Source organism: Salmo salar, chromosome ssa29 (assembly GCF_905237065.1).
Source record: "Salmo salar chromosome ssa29, Ssal_v3.1, whole genome shotgun sequence".
In the NCBI taxonomy this organism is placed as follows: domain Eukaryota; kingdom Metazoa; phylum Chordata; class Actinopteri; order Salmoniformes; family Salmonidae; genus Salmo; species Salmo salar.
The window spans coordinates 22,984,126-23,002,198 of record NC_059470.1 but is presented as its reverse complement, the minus strand read 5'-3'; the positions used below and the strand labels follow the sequence as shown (position 1 = coordinate 23,002,198).

General features: G+C 42.0%; 1 protein-coding gene across 1 annotated transcript in view; it reads left to right on the top strand.

Moving 5' to 3' along the window:
- The first annotated feature begins 15,220 nt into the window (after positions 1-15,220).
- LOC106590359 (heparan-sulfate 6-O-sulfotransferase 1-B) overlaps positions 15,221-18,073 on the top strand; it is a 96,750-nt gene continuing 93,897 nt past the window's right edge. Inside the window, exon 1 of the mRNA XM_014181297.2 lies at positions 15,221-16,076. Within this exon, the coding sequence (XP_014036772.1) occupies positions 15,559-16,076 (518 nt within the window). The 5' untranslated portion in view covers positions 15,221-15,558. The remainder of the gene's footprint in view (positions 16,077-18,073) is intronic.

Here is an 18,073-nt window from a genome sequence, read left to right as displayed (position 1 = left end):
TAACCTCCTAGACTAAGTCTAACAAAACCTATACAGGTCAAAGGCCATAACCATTAGGTTTAACAAGTCAATGATTGAGGCATTACTGTTGCAACACTTCAGTTTTAATTGGACAGCCCATCATGCTGTGTGTTTTATGGCCGGAGATTGGTGAAATTTTACAGCCTTAGATTGGTTGAACTTATCTGCTCATTAGCTAAAATCCAATGACCCATGTGTTCGCCTCAGTAAGCCGCTCGTAGAACAGAGGGGTATTTACCCTCAGATGTGTGTCTCTTTGTGCAGGTGTTAGTCCATTTGTGTGGACTGGAAGTTAATTGTGTAAACTCTTCAGTTAAGAGTGAATTTGAAATTATCTCGGGAACAAGCAATTATATGGCCACATTTACTACATGTTTATTTTTTTCAGAGGAGAGTAAAAGACAGAAAACATAGCAACAGTTTAAGCTAGAATACCTTTTATGTTTCATAATTCCTTCCCTTTGCTAATCAGCAGAGGACCCTATACAGCATATTCTTCAGCTTCACTAATATTCATTGTTAGCTGAGAAATATGACAACACCAGCAAAAGTGATACTCGCTATTGTTATATTGTCATGTTATACGTTGTTGTACGGTGCGGCAGGTAGCCTAGCAGTTAAGAACGTTGGGCAAGCAACCGAAAGGTCTCTGGTTCGAATCCCTGAGCCAGCAAGGTGGAAAAATCAGCTGTACTGCCCTTGAGCACGGCCGTTAACTCCCAACAACAACTGCTACAGGGGCACGGATGATGTGGACGTAGATTAAGGTAGCCTCACCTCTCTGATTCGGTTAAATGCGGCAGTCACATTTTGGTTGAATGCATTCAGTTGTGGAACTGACTAGGTATCCCCTTTCCCACCTTGGAGCATAACAAGGTGACAGAACTTGAAAGGGAAAAATCACAGTATCATTGATTGAGGGTGGAATTGTCAAATAATGTGAAATCAACAACAAATGTCACCATGTCATTGGATTAATGTTAAAAGTTGGGTGGAAATAATATGAAATGCCCTTACTTTGATGACTTTTGCAAATCCAATCAGTTTTCCACATTGATTCAATGTCATCGCATAGATTTTTTTGGGTTGAAATTACGTGGAAACATCGTTGATTCAACCAGTTTTTGCCTAGCGGGATATCACATGATTGGTTTCCTCTCGTCTCATACTGACAAAAGTGACAGCAAGAATAACCATCTACATGGGGGAAAGTAAACCCAGAAATACCGACACATACACATCTGAAAAACGAGATTTTCCCATTTGGCCCATGTTTTTTTCTTTGCGGCAGAGATTCAGATACTTGTTTTTCTTGCAAAAGTTTACGTCACTTTAAAGGGCAGATTACGTCAGTGACTGGAGCAGCTGCACAGAAAATGTAATTAGTAAGAGATGAACGCCACCCTGAGAAGCGCTGTGTATTTCCGAGAAGCTTTTTGGAAACAAATGTATCACAGCTCAAAACCCTTTCCATTATGACCTCATGCAGCCTATTGACTATGGTTTTAAGACCTAAAGTGCACCTTATGTGGCACCTTCAATTCTCCAATAGGAGGTTGAGGAGACGGAACAAGGAAGGAGTGAAATAAATGGAAATACTTAAAGGTCCAGTGCAGCTGTTCTTATCTCAATATCAAATCATTTCTGGGTAACAATTAAGTACCTTACTGTGATTGTTTTAAATTAAAATGGTCAAAAAGAGCTTCTTAGCAAATAGCAATTTTCCAAATAAGAATTTAGCTACGACTGTCTGGTAGTGGGGAGGGGAAAACTGAAAACTAGCTGTTATTGGAAGAGCGGTTTGGAACTAAATTTCTTATTGCTCTATTAACTAATTTAACTACAGTATTTGAACATAGCTCAGCCTAGATCAGTTTCCAGGCACCATAGTGATGTCATATTCCGGCGTTTCACATCTCCCAGAGGGGATAGAGACACGTTAATGTTCAATACAGCATTTGTCTGGCCCAGATGTGCTCCACGACATAACATGCTGTGCCAAAAATAAAATCACACAATCAATTGAATGTGTTCCCAAGCGGCTTTCCTGCCAAATAACATGCAATGTGGCTAGGACAAAATTCAAAGAGTGATTTAGGGGGGGAAAAGGCATTGGTTTGGGTGGTGCGTCCCATACTGCTAATTCAATTAGCACATCGGCTCTGGACAACTGAAATCATTCAGGGGAGGAAAGAAAATGCATGTCCTAGTAAACACACCTATCCACCACTAGGTTCATTTCATAAGGGACTGTCTCTCTCTGTTTTCAATGAAGGCTTGCACACTTTTAGAACTAGATTTAAAAATCTAAAAATGAATGTCAGTAAACTATCTCAAATGACAGGAAGGAAGGAAGTGAAGGAAGGAAGGAAGGAGGGGTAGAGGTGCATCTGCACATCTATTACTCCAGTGTTAATGCTAAATTGTAATTATTTTGCCACTATGTCCTATTTATTGCCTTACCTCCCTAATCTTACTACATTTGCACACACTGTATACAGATTGCTCTATTGTGTATCCCATGTGTAACTCTATGTTGTTGTTTTTGTTGCACTTTGCTTTATCTTGGCCAGGTCGCAGTTGTAAATGAGAACTTGTTCTCAACTGGCCTACCTGGTTAAATAAAGGTGAAATAAAAATAAAAAAGGAAGGAAGGAAGGAAGGAAGGAAGGAAGGAAGGAAGGAAGGAAGGAAGGAAGGAAGGAAGGAAGGAAGGAAGGAAGGAAGGAAGGAAGGAAGGAAGGAAGGAAGGAAGGAAGGAAGGAAGGAAGGAAGGAAGGAAGGAAGGAAGGAAGGAAGGAAGGAAGGAAGGAAGGAAGGAAGGAAGGAAGGAAGGAAAGAAAGAAAGAAAGAAAGAGACAGATACAAGGCTAACGAGTATGTCTGGGGTATAGGGATCTGTGTCTATTTAGAAAAATGGGATGAACTAGAGAGGAATGTGCTCTGTGGGGATTTGGGGCTATACCTGCCTGCCACAGTGGAAACCGATGGAATTATGTTGAAATAAGGCCTTCACTGAGTGGCTTAACATACCGATTAAAAATGCCCTCAGCAGTCCCTTGTCCATCATGCTTCAATACTGCCAAAATCTGATGAGTCATTTCTCACCCTAGCCGTGTGATGTGGCTTCAAGCCTTCCGAATACTGGAGGAAGGGATTTGGATAGGAAAAATGCTAAGTAGTTCCTATTAGGTAAATGTTCATGAATCAGATGTGTATAACACAATGAAGTATTTGCTCTTTCCAATCCAGAAGATTGTCAACCATGGCTGAATTTTGGTTCAAACAGGAAAAGCAGATGTTGGACACGGAGACCACAATTTTGGCGTAAACAGGTGGCGATGCATTCTCCAGTCAGTCCTGCAACCAATCAGACCACACAATAAATGAATTCAAACAGGCCAATACAAAAGCATACACATTTTACTCTAATATAGGCACCTCTACCCTGTTACCCTGTTGACTTCGCTTTTAGGACATTTTTCAGTTTCATTCTGTGTAGGCTGTAAACAAGTGGCACCAAAATGCCCCAAAAATTATATTACATTTACGTAATTTAGAAGACACTTGTCCAGAGCAACAAGGGTTTAGTGCCTTGCTCAAGATCACATCGACAGATTTTTCACCTAGTCGTCTCGGGGGAAACGAACCAGCAACCTTTTGCATACTGGCCCAACGCTTTTAACCACTAGGCTACAGTTACACGGCAAACATACAATAACGGCACTTTAACACATCAGCACCGGACCATCCGGATTTCACAAGAGCACTCTTGACATAGTATTGTCAATATGTTAAGAATTTGTGGTGCTTAAGATCCCGGACTGCATCTTAAATACAGTGAAAGATGTTAATAGAATGTGAATGAAATTCACAAAGTATAATATGGTTAATGAGCGAGAGAGAGAGAGAGAGAGAGAGAGAGAGAGAGAGAGAGCACGCGTGCCTGTGTGTGTGTGTGTGTGTGTGTGTGTGTGTGTGTGTGTGTGTGTGTGTGTGTGTTGGTATTGCTCCATGCCCTTCCAGTGAACTTTAGGATACTTTTTTTACCCCTGTCGTTGATTTATTGTATGTTGATTTATTGTATGTCTCCTCTCCATCGAGGAAGCTGACTACAGATCTTTGGTCAACAAGATAACTAATTAAATGCAATTACGGAGGGGTTGGAGCAGGCTGGGTGCTCTGTCCTAGCACATTATAGGAACTTAAGGTACTAGCTAACATGCTCCGCTGCCTTCAATCCCTACAGGCAAATAGCTAAGGTTAATGTCAAAACAGTCCACCAATGCACAAAACTGAGGACAGTTCTGTGCGACGAGGTCATTTGCACCAATGGTCATTCATTAGCAATAAAGCCCCATGTGCATGTGGAGTATTTATTAATCAACCCTCCATAGAGAATGACTGGCCTAGCGAATTATCATTGAATGACATGTTTAGTAAGTCAAATAGTGGCTTTTACTTCTATACATTTGCTGAGTACAATTAACATGTTTTTTGATAGAAAGTCAGTTAGCTCTGTTTGACATAGCTTCAATTAAAGCAAACAAGTAAAATGTCTGTTTACGAAACTGCAAAATACACATAGGCCTAATCTATCCTGACAACTGAATGATCTATCTGACTGTGAGGGGGAAGTCAAACTGTATCTCTATCATTGCTTGTGCTAAGTGCTATCAGGCCTTATTGAGGCCTGGGTCAGGCTAGTGCTCTGACTTACAGTATGTTGCTCTTTGTTCTGTTTATTATTTTGTAAATATTGTAAGTATTTGGTGCTAGTTTATTTGCACTTTGCAAAATAAAAGACCTCACCTTGGGCAGAAAAACAATACTATCCTTTTGTGCCTCCTTACTGCAACAGTATATTCACTGTGGCAGCCTATCTCACAGACCAACACACGCAAATGCTTTATATGCTAGGCTCACTGCGTTATAATACAATGGTGTTTTGAATTGATCCCATTCTAATGAAAGGGCTATGATAGCCTAGGCTTCTTTTCGGTCTGTCCTCTCGATGCCCTTTAAAGAAAATGCCATATCACAGTATAAAAATAAAAGTTTCCCAGCAGTCAGGAAACATAATTTGCACATTGGAGATAGGGAAATTATCCCAGGATATAAGTCAGTCCAGTTTCACACTGGGCCTGGTCTTTCAATTAACAGCTATTTCCTTTCTCCAGATTAGAAAACCATATGGTGTACAAAATCGATATAACTCATTATCTTGGGAAGATATGAACCTGTAGGAATCTGCTCTGAACATCACATAACGTTAATGGTATTTGTTATTTTTTCATTCATATTTTTCTCCTTGAATATGGTCAATTTCATGTTTATTATTCTTACATTTATGCATGGATACAGTGCAATGACAGTTTCCCTAGGCTACTTGAGGTAAAACATGTATTTTCAGCAGGCTATTATTATTATGATCACTTAAACAGCCATAGATTGTAAGAAAAGTACCCAAATTATCCGAACAGTCAGAGATCGTGCCAAATGAGGTTTGATATTGACCTGTGACATTGAACTACTAAACATAAAATTATCAAAAACTGAACTTGATGCCCTCTCTGCACCAAATAGTTAATATTTGCATAAAAGATAGGAGGCAGATAGGAGTTCATGTACAGCTCTGGATGCATTGTAATACTGCAGCACTGTGAGGCACATAGCATCCTAATAATGCAATCCAGATACGCACCAATAGATTTGCATAGTTCAATTAGACATGTTGCGGAACACAATCTGATCATAAATAATGAGTGTAAATGCGTGGGCTGCCATTTTGGGAACAAATAGGCACAAGGTTCAGGCACGACATTTGAAGGCATCATTGCATAAACATAATTTATTTGCATTCTTAAACGTTAAAAGAGCTATAATGCCGCCTCTTAGTACGTTTCAAGCTGCAAAATAACCATCATTGTGTGTGCTAAAAGGGAGCAGAGTCAAGCCTCCCACTAGTGACTGCTAAACAAATGGGGTTAAAGCATGAATAAATGACTGCACACAAGTACTCTTACAGTGCCGGCACAGAAGAGAGCATGTTCCTAATAGAGCACCAGCACTCAATCAGAGATTATGTTGCAGATTTCAGTTGATTTCCCTGATAAGTGTGTTGCATTTTGTCATGGCACTGCTGTGATCATGCTACACACGGTCTGCCACCAGCCGTTTCTATGGTTCATGGTCTGTAGACTGGCCAGCGTTTAGCATATGATTAAACAAAAACATACATAGAAGAAAAATGTTCATGGTTTGATTAAACCTGCACTGTGTAACTACGTTTGTACAGCTGTTTTTGGAGACCCTTCTGGCAAGAATATAGTATTTTTTCTATATTTGAACACGATATGCCAGAAACCCCATCTTTCATTGGTAGTCGCTGCTGGGATGATGTAGCATCAACATCTGTTCTGAGACTTTGTTGCTGTGTTATCTAACTGAAACTCAGTGTAGACCATTTTTACTTTGTGGCTGAGGTAACTAGTGACAACTCAACAGAGTCTGGACATTTCTTATTTTTTTATTTCACCTTTATTTAACCAGGTAGGCTAGTTGAGAACAAGTTCTCATTTGCAACTGCGACCTGGCCAAGATAAAGCATAGCAATTCGACACATACAACAACACAGAGTTACACATGGAATAAACAAAGAAAGTAGAAAAAAACAAAACAAAAGTCTATATACAGTGAGTGCAAATGAGGTAAGATAAGGGAGTTAAGGCAATAAATAGGCCATGGTGGCGAAGTAATTACAATATAGCAATTAAACACGGGAATGATAGATGTGTAGAAGATGAATGTGCAAGTAGAGATACTGAGGTGCAAAGGAGCAAGATAAATAAATAAATACAGTATGGGGATGAGGTAGATAGATGGGCTGTTTACAGATGGGCTATGTTCAGGTGCAGTGATCTGTGAGCTGCTCTGACAGCTGGTGCTTAAAGCTAGTGAGGGAGATATGAGTCTCCAGCTTCAGTGATTTTTGCAGTTCGTTCCAGTCATTGGCAGCAGAGAACTGGAAGGAGAGGCGACCAAAGGAGGAATTGGCTTTGGGGGTGACTAGTGAGATATACCTGCTGGAGCATGTGGTGGTTAATTTCTTTACTATCAAATAAGGAGAGACAAACTTATCACACAAGTCAGAGTTATACTTAAACTAAATCTTTAATAATAAGAGCTTTGCAATAGCATTGACTTGTCAACGATTCACCACTTTCTAATGAACCGTTGAGAGTGTTAAAACAAAAGTACAAAGGTCTTTTATAGCCAAGATACACCCCTTTCAACCTACATGACGAACAACAGATACATAAAATGGTCACAAGGTTAAGATTTGTATGAAAGATATCTATAATACATAGCAGACAGCAACTGCTGTGTCAACAGTTTTCATAGTACAGACCAGTGTCTGGTCCTCCTACTCCAAACTGGAACCATCTCTCCCTGGTACGGTATACATTTACATTTACGTCATTTAGCAGACGCTCTTATCCAGAGCGACTTACAAATTGGGACTGTCTCTCTCTGTTTTCAATGAAGGCTTGCACACTTTTAGAACTAGATTTAAAGATCTAAACAGAACAGAAACATTAACTCATGTTCTCTGGAATGATCTTTAGGTTTTATCACCCAAAGACATCGTAAATCTCCTCTGTCAGTGTTCTCATAGAGGCCCATCCTCAGTAGAACACACACACACAATAGTTAACAGAATACTCGATTCTATCGAATAACACAACCATTATAATGCAATACAAGCATTATAACATAATCTTGCAATTTCCCTGACAAGTGTGTGCTACGAGTGGGTGCTGCTATGGTGACCAGTGAGCTGAAATAAGGCAGGGCTTTACCTAGCAGAGACTTGTAGATGACCTGTAGCCAGTGGGTTTGGCAACGAGTATGAAGCGAGGGCCAACCAACAAGAGCGTACATGTCGCAGTGGTGGGTAGTATATGGGGCTTTGGTGACAAAACGGATGGTACTGTGATAGACTGCATCCAATTTGTTGAGTAGAGTGTTGGAGGCTATTTAATAGATGACATCGCCAAAGTCAAGGATCGGTTGGATTGGAGATGCTTAATGTGAGTCTGGAAGGAGAGTTTACAGTCTAACCAGACACCTAGGTATTTGTAGTTGTCCACGTATTCTAAGTCAGAGCCGTCCAGAGTAGTGATGCTGGACGGGCGGGCAGGTGCGGGCAGTGATCAATTGAATAGCATGCATTTAGTTTTACTTGCATTTAAGAGCAGTTGGGGGCCATGGAAGGAGAGTTGTATGGCATTGAAGATCGTCTGGAGGTTAGTTAACACAGTGTCCAAAGAGGGGCCAGAAGTATACAGAATGGTGTCGTCTGCGTAGAGGTGGATCAGAGAATCACCAGCAACAAGAGCGACATCATTGATGTACAGAGAGAAGAGAGTCGGCCCGAGAATTGAACCCTGTGGCACCCCCATAGACACTGCCAGAGGTCCGGACAACAGGCCCTCCGATTTGACACACTGAACTCTATCAGAGAAGTAGTTGGTAAACCAGGCGAGGCAATCATTTGAGAAACCAAGGCCATCGAGTCTGTGGTGATTGACAGAGTCGAAAGCCTTGGCCAGGTCGATGAATACGGCTGCACAGTATTGTCTCTTATCGATGGCGGTTATGATGACGTTTAGGACCTTGAGCGTGGCTGAGGTGCACCCATGACCAGCTCTGAAAACGGATTGCATAGCGGAGAAGGTACAGTGGGATTCGAAATGGTCGGTAATCTGTTTGTTAACTTGGCTTTCGAAGACCTTAGAAAGACAGGGTAGGATAGATATAGGTCTGTAGCAGTTTGGGTCTAGAGTGTCACCCCCTTTGAAGAGGGGGATGACTGCAGCAGCTTTCCAATCTTTGGGAATCTCAGACGATACGAAAGAGAGGTTGAACAGGCTAGTGATAGGGGATGCAACAATTTCAGCAGATAATTTTAGAAAGAGAGGGTCCAGATTGTCTAGCCAGGCTGATTTGTAGGGGTCCAGATTTTGCAGCTCATTCAGAACATCAGCTATCTGGATTTGGGTGAAGGAGAAATGGTGGGGGCTTGGGCGGGTTGCTGTGAGGGTGCCGTGCAGTTGACCAGTGTAGGGGTAGCCAGGTGGAAAGCATGGCCAGCCGTAGAGAAATGCTTATTGAAATTCTCAATTATAGTGGATTTATCGGTGGTAACAGTGTTTCCTAGCCTCAGAGCAGTGGGCAGCTGGGAGGAGGTGCTCTTATTCTCCATGGATTTTACAGTGTCCCAGAACGATGTCCCAGTTTGTACTACAGGATGCAAATTTCTGTTTGAAAAAGCTAGCCTTAGCTTTCCTAACTGCCGGTGTATATTTGTTCCTAACTTCCCTAAAAAGTTGCATATCACGGGGGCTATTCGATGCTAATGCAGAACGCCACAGGATGTTTTTGTGCTGGTCAAGGGCAGACAGGTCTGGAGTGAACCAAGGACTATATCTATTCCTAGTTCTACATTTTTTGAATGGGGCATACTTATTTATGATGGTGAGGAAGGCACTTTTAAAGAATAACCAGGCATCATCTACTGACGGGATGAGGTCAATGTCATTCCAGGACACCCCGGCCAGCTCGATTAGAAAGGCCTGCTCGCAGAAGTGTTTTAGGGAGCGTTTGACAGTGATGAGGGGTGGTCGTTTGGTCGCAGACCCATTACGGATGCAGGCAATGAGGCAGTGATCGCTGAGATCTTGATTGAAAACAGCAGAGGTGTATTTGGAGGGTGAGTTAGTTAGGATGATATCTATGAGGGTGCCCGTGTTTATGGATTTGTGGTTGTACCTGGTAGGTTCATTGATAATTTGTGTGAGATTGAGGGCATCAAGTTTAGATTGTGGGATGGCCGGGGTGTTAAGCATGTCCCAGTTTAGGTCACCTAGTAGCACTAGCTCAGAAGATAGATGGGGCAATCAATTCACATATGGTGTCGAGGGCACAGCTGGGGGGAGAGGGTGGTCCATAGCAAGTGGCAACAGTGAGAGACTTGTTTCCGGGAAAGGTGAATTTTTAGGAGTAGAATCTCGAATTGTTTGGGTAGACTTGGATAGTAATACAGAACTCTGCAGGCTATCTTTGCAGTAGATTGCAACACCGCCCCCTTTGGCAGTTCTATCTTGGCGGAAAATGTTATAGTTAGGGATGGAGATTTCAGGGATTTGGGTGGTTTTCCTAAGCCAGGATTCAGACACAGCTAAGACATCCGGGTTGGTAGAGTGTGCTAAAGCAGTGAGTAAAACAAACTTAGGGAGTAGGCTTCTAATGTTGACATGCATGAAGCCAAGGATTTTACAGTTACAGAAGTCAACAAATGAGAGCACCTGGGGAGTGGGAGTGGACCTCGGCACGGCAGGACCTGGATTAGCCTCTACATCACCAGAGGAACCGAGGAGAAGTAGGATAAGGGTACAGCTAAAGGCTATACGAACTGGCCATCTAGCATGTTCGGAACAGAGAGTAAAAGGAGCAGGTTTCTTGGCACGATAGATTCAAGGCATAGTGTACAGACAAAGGTAAGGTAGGATGTGAGTACATTGAAGGTAAACCTAGGCATTGAGTAATGATGAGAGAGATATAGTCTCTAGAGACGTTTAAACCAGGTGATGTCATCGCATATGTAGGAGGTGGAACAACATGGTTGGTTAAGGCATATTGAGCAGGGCTAGAGGCTCTACAGTGAAATTAGACAGTAATCACTAACCAGGACAGTAATGGACGAGGCATATTGATATTAGAGAGAGGCATGCATAGCCAAGTGAACATATGGGTCCAGTGAGTGGTTGGGCTGGCTGGGGACATGGCGATTCAGACAGTTAGCAGGCCGGGGCTAACAAGCTAGCAGTTAGTAGGCCGGGGCTAAACAAGCTAGCAGTTAGCAGGCCGGGGCTAAACAAGCTAGCAGTTAGCAGACCGGGGCTAAACAAGCTAGCAGTTAGCAGACCGGGGCTAGCAAGCTAGCAGTTAGCAGACCGGGTTAGCAAGCAAGCAGTTAACAGACCGGGGCACGCAAGCTAGCAGTTAGCAGACCGGGGCAAGCAAGCTAGCAGTTAGCAGACCGGGGCAAGCAAGCTAGCAGTTAGCAGACCGGGGCTAGCAAGTTAGCAGAAGGGCCTTTGGGGGACATCGTGATGGAGGTAAGTCTGTTTTTGCCTCTTCGTGCGGTGACGTCGATAAACCAGTCGTGGATTAGTAGGGTTCCAAGTAGCTCTAGGTAGCTAGCAGGCCGCGGTTAGCAGAATGGGCCTTCAGCGGATGTCGCGCCTGAGGGGCCTGTTGGACTCCTCGGGCAGATTATGTCGGTATTCCAGTCGTAGAGGATCGGCGGGGTTCCGTGCCTGGCTAGCTTCATTTAAGGGATTCCAGATCCGAAGTAAATAGAAATACTTCAGAAAAAAAACCAGATCCACGCCACATTGGGTGAGGCGGGTGGCAGTAGAGAATTTAGAAGTTGAGGTTTAGGAAAATATTTGTAAAAGATATGCGAAGAAAAAGATGTAAAACGATATATACAAGGGACACGACAGGACAAAGACATGCATAACAGTTACATACAAGATTGAAGATAACCCGATTCAATTTGAGCAACAATGTCGTCAGAACCGATACTAAAAAAGTTATACATGTTATATTTACGTTGTCAGCCAGAAAGGTAGCTGACGTTAATAATGTCAGCTACCATTCTGTATACCTCTGGCCCTTCTTTTGACACTGTGTTAAATAACCTCGAAATGAGCTTCAATGCCATACAACTCTCCTTCCGTGGCCTCCAACTGCTCTTAAATGCTAGTAAAACTAAATGCATGCTCTTCAACCGATCGCTGCCCGCACCTGCCCGCCCGTCCAGCATCACAACTCTGGACGGTTCTGACTTGTGAATATGTGGACAACTACAAATACCTAGGTGTCTGGTTAGATTGTAAACTTTCCTTCCAGACTCACATTAAACATGTCCAATCCAAAATTAAATCTAGAATCGGCTTCCTAATTCACAACAAAGCATCCTTCACTCATGCTGCCAAACATACCCTCGTAAAACTGACCATCCTACTGATCTTCGACTTCGGCGATGTCATTTGCAAAATAGCCTCCAACACTCTACTCAGCAAATTGGATGCAGTCTATCACAGTACCATCCGTTTTGTCACCAAAGCCCCATATACTACCCACCACTGCGACCTGTATGCTCTCGTTGGCTGGCCCTCGCTTTATACTCGTCGCCAAACCCACTGGCTCCAGGTCATCTACAAGTCTCTGCTAGGTAAAGCCCCGCCTTATCTCAGCTCACTGGTCACCATAGCAGCACCCACCTGAAGCACGCGCTCCAGCAGGTATATCTCACTGGTCACCCCCAAAGCCAATTCTTCCTTTGGCCGCCTCTCCTTCCAGTTCTCTGCTGCCAATGACTGGAACAAACTGCAAAAATCTCTGAAGCTGGAGACTCTTACCTCCCTCACTAGCTTTAAGCACCAGCTGTCAGAGCAGCTCACAGATCACTGCACCTGTACATAGCTCATTTGTAAATAGCCCATCCAATCTACCTCATCCCCATACTGTATTTATTTATTTATCTGGCTCCTTTGCACCCCAGTATCTCTACTTGCACATTCATCTTCTGCACATTCTATCATTCCAGTGTTTAATTGCTATATTGTAATTACTTCGGCACCACGGCCTATTTATTGCCTTACCTCTCTTATCCTACCTCATTTGCACATGCTGTATATAGATTTTCTTAAACTGTATTATTGACTGTATGTTTGTTTATTTCATGTGTAACTCTGTGTTGTTGTATGTGTCGAACTGCTTTGCTTTATCTTGGCCAGGTCACAGTTGCAAATGAGGTAGCTGTTTTATTTAACATTTATTTAACTAGGCAAGTCAGTTAAGAACTATCCAGGCAAGTCAGTTAAGAACAAATTCTTATTTACAATGATGGCTTACCCAGGCCAAACCCGGACAACGCTGGGCCAATTGTGCGCTGCCCTATGGGACTCCCAATCACGGCCGGTTGTGATACAATCGAACCAGGGTCTATAGTGACGCCTCTAGCACTGAGATGCAGTGCCTTAGACCGCTGCGCCACTCAGCAGCCTGTTGCATCACATTGGATGACCACTAGCGACTTATTGGAGCTTTTGAATATTTAAAAAATACAAACAGTTGCAGCTTTAGTGTGTGATGTATAGCCATTTCAAGTGGTGTAGCCTAAACACAAACCACCAGGGTAAGGTACAGGTATCAATATATCTGGGCCAAAAGTGTGTATATTTCTTCTCTATGATAAGCTACATGCCCATACCATAATCATAAGTAGAGTACATTTAACCAATGTAATCCGTATCACATCAAGAATGTGTAGCAATTTGCATTTGAATTAGAAGAAGTAAGAATACTATAGGCCTATTCTGGACAATCTATGGATGTGTTACATTCTTGATACATAGGAACTGCATGATTATGACGGCAAGGACTATTTAAATGGTGTTAAAATTCCTGGAACTTTCAATAAATTACTTGGTTTACCCGAAATACTGTTCGGAGGATTGCGGATTTAATGCTTAGTCACTCCTGACTCCGGGAATAATCCAACCAGGATTTCAGGAAAACCAGGGAATTTATTGAACATTCCAGGAATTGTGCAACCCTATACATAGCCCTGGGAGTAATATAGCACACTGTTTTGTGTGTCGAGGTAAAAGAAGTATCGCCCCCTACTGATGCCATGTAAAACACCTACCTTTTACATACCTGAAGTTTCCAAGGTTTTCTACAGGTTTGATCTTCTGGTTAACATTCTCCTACTGTATTGATAATCATTACTCTCATTTTGGTTACATTTTTGTTGCCTGATACTGTAATTTCAGAGAGATTATTGCAGTGTATCGAGGTAAACATTATACCTTGTTAAAACAAATTTCACCATGCCCGTTGAAACTGAGGGGACAATTTTTGGGATACAATTATACAATACACTGAAATTATGCAAATCCGGGGATTTGGCCATAAATGCACCCTCAAAATGTTGTGGTGCATGATACCACTGTTTTTCACTGTGAAGTGTTTCACTGACATTAGACCTACAAATGCTTGTTGTTTGATGATGATAATTACATATTTTGTCACAGTGCCTTTCATTGAGTACGTTCACATGAACACTAATAATTTGATATTAATAAACTGATTATGGCAGTAGTCCGAGTATGGCATTAGTCATGTAAACACCTTACTCTTCTTATCTTAATCCGTGTAAACTCATAATCGAATACGCTTCTTAAAACACCTGGTTTTCTGAGCAATCTTTTGAATTATTAGGACATGTAAACACCTTAATCAGAGTTAGAGCGATACATTTAATCTGCGCACGAACAGCGCGAGTTTCCTTCTTTTGCGCGAGTGAAATTAGTTCGGAGAAACTGAAAGTATGCATTTAAGAAATAGTTTTCACATACAAACCATAAATGTCTGAACTCCGCACCAAATAGGCATCACAAAAATAACATGGTTGCTGTGGCACGTTTATTCTGATTGGCAATTTTCTGCATCAAGTGGCCTGATTTGAGATGTGTCGATGCAAACAGGATTATTAGGGCAATCATTCTTCTTGCAAAGCATGTAAACGTTTAAATCGAACTATTACTATTCACATCGTATTATTGTGTGGATGTAATCACACTCATTGTATTCATTCCTTAGGATAAATTAGACACTAATTATAAAACACATTGTAGATACCATATATGCTATAGAATATGTTGTTAATTCAGTTTATAATAGTAATTTAATATGGTTTTAGAGACAAGGAATTCCACTGTGGGCGTTGTATTGCAAACAAATTACACGTGTAGGCCTATAGGTAGGTTTTATTTTCTTGCGTGTGTGAGATGAACGTAAATGTGTGTTGAGAAGTGGGTGTCGCTGTGCATGCTGGTCCTAGAGCAACAGAACAACCGGGTTTTCACTGGTTACCACAGCCACAAAGTGATAATTGGTTATATTATTTAAAAAAAATGTTGGTCTTAATTTGAGGTTAGGCATAAAGTTAGCAGTGTGTTTAAAGTTAGGATTGGGGTTAGGTTAAGATTTGAAAATCAGATTTTAAGAAGATAAATTGTAGAAATGGGCGGGATTTAGGACTTTGTGGCTGTGGTAACTAATGACGACCGAACAACAGTGTAGAGGGGGAAGACGATTCGAATGCTGCTTACTTTGGTAAGAAGCGAACAGTTCTTCTTCAGGAGCTGAGAGTGCTGTGACTGTCGGCGTAGCAGGGTTCAAAATTGCTTCTGATCCGCAGCTTTGGATTTTTGCCAACTCGGATTGAGGTTGCTCTGTGAAAGCGGGAGAGATACAATGTATCCAAGCCTGCTCTCTTATTGCTCCGTGGTCCTCTGACGAGCTAAAACCCCACTGTCTATGGAGGGACAAACGAAGAGCGCAACGCTCAGGTACCAAGTACCCCCATTTCGGTTATCTGGGAGATGGTAACAAATGAACGGCACTGGAGGGAACATGGTTGAGAGGACCAGCAAATTTTTGTTGATCGTCGTCGGATCCGTCTTCTTCATGATGATTTTATATCAGTACGTGGCTCCTGGGGTGATGAACTTCGGGTCTCCACAGGGGTACCTCGCCGAGGACAATATGGATATTTTCCCTACTCCGGATCCCCATTATGTAAAAAAGTACTACTTCCCTGTCAGAGACTTGGAACGCACCGTTGATTTCGAGATCAAGGGTGAAGACGTGATAGTGTTTCTTCACATACAGAAAACTGGCGGAACCACTTTTGGCAGGCATCTGGTGCAAAATGTTAGACTAGAAGTCCCCTGTGATTGCAGACCAGGGCAGAAAAAGTGTACATGCTACCGTCCCAACAGAAAGGAAACCTGGCTGTTTTCGAGGTTCTCCACTGGCTGGAGTTGCGGGTTACATGCAGATTGGACGGAGCTCACAAACTGCGTTCCTGGAGTGCTCAACAAGAAGGAAAACAAATCGAAAAAACTGAGGTATGTTGTTTTGACATTCCGTTTGCCATCTCATCAGTTGTGCCGTAGGCTATATTAGAATAAAGAGCCACAGAACTACAGCCTATGCTGTTGACCCTATGCCCCACTCAACCCAGGCGGGCGGTGTAAACACTGGCAATCTGCTCCTAACTGTGAAGTGAAAGTGGAAAATTACTGTGTTATCAACAGCTCTTGTAAACACCGATGGGATTCCTGTTCTGTTTTAAGTGGTTGCAATATCACACCAGGGTACATGTTCACATTGGTGTCCTCTGGAGTAGAAAGTACACTTTTGCCACCTTTTTATCATGACATTATAGGCTACTTAAATGTGTCTATTTCTATGACTACATTATTTATCACACTGAACAATATAATGATTCTCTGTTTTATCACATTGCTGTAGCCTACCTCATGAATTCACTTGACTTCAAACCTTTGTTGTTCATGGAGTGCTGCAAAAAAGCACACGCATACCATTAATTCACACATTCTGGGTTTGGATCAGATGGGGCCCACCCTATGCTTCATAAATGCCAGTTTTCACCTCAAAGTGTTGATGAGATGTGTGGTACAGGCCTGGCTGCAGTGCAAACTTTGCAGTTTTTTTTTTAGGCTTCGTTACACTCTAGCAACTTCCAATGCTATTTTGACAACCTAGACAACAAGACCCTCTGCAGAATTCTTCCCATTCATTTGGGTGGTGCGAGGGTTTCCCTCTTTGAGTCCGGCACTCCTGGCACATGGTACCACAGTAAACCAGGCGCTTCACACTTGACGTTTTCAATAATCAGCATGCTCCCTAGCTGTGGACCACACTATTATGGGTGTAGTTTCACCTATCACTATGCTTCCAGGGTCATCTTTGTTTTATTCATTCCCTATGTAGTTTTAATGGCCAGAGAATCCCAATGCTGGTTTCTTTTAGCCTGGGGAAAACCAAGTTCCACATTGGGGCTTAACAACCACTAATAACCTAGTTAAATAAAGGTTGTTTTTTTTTAACCCACCTGTCCGTTATGCTACTATCAAATCATCATACAAAGTTTGGTAACAGAATGATGGCACAAACGGTCATTCTGTAGCGAAACTTGACATCTGCGCTGTTCTTTAAGTAAATGTGTTTTTGTTCAATTTAAAGTTGTATGCACAGCGATTTTTGAACTTTTAGTATTGAAAAGCGATATCCCAAGTATAAATACAGTAAAGTACACACACTAAAGGGTAAAACAAGTTAGTTTTTAACAAAATAGTGTTGTTTTTTAGACATAACTGCAAACTTCTAGGAGTAGGGAATTGAAGGAGTTTGTCTGATGGTAATGCTTGATGTCATCGGCTTTCCCCATCCTTGAGGAACAATAGAGAACAAAAGAGGAAAGCCCTCCCTCCCACTTGTGCTATGTCATGACTTATCTGGACCACCTATTGAGATGTGCCTTGTGTTAAGTAAATGAGGTGAAAGCAGACTGCAGTGCCACTTTATCTTTGCAATCATTGGTTTTTGTTTGGCATACCTACATTTTAAAGTGAAAAATCTTGAGTCTCGGCATCACTATGTTACCGTGAAATTGCCCTCATGCAATATTATGAAAGTTGAGCCACAGTTTTAGGAGAGCAGTGGTTTGGAACATAGAATTGTGCCTGGGGTAATTATTCAAAAAGCATGCCGCATGCATGTTGCATACCCGTGTTTCCATGGCCAGTGTTAGTTGCCCTGATTCAAGGTCTCCTGACATGCTGTCAAATATGCATGGTGGTGAACAGTAATACATTTGGTTAGTTTTATTTTGTCGTGGTAGACGGAGCCAACATCTGAGATTGGTTTTATGAGGTTTATATTGGTTTACTGTTTTTTTTCTATGTACATTTCCTTGTATATTGTGACATTCATATCTTAGAAGTGCTTATTATATGTGTATGGCAACATTTTTTGGAGCTCTATTTCCTGGGGGTGTTTTCATCTCTACCGTTGACCATTCATTGTGAGTGATTTGCCT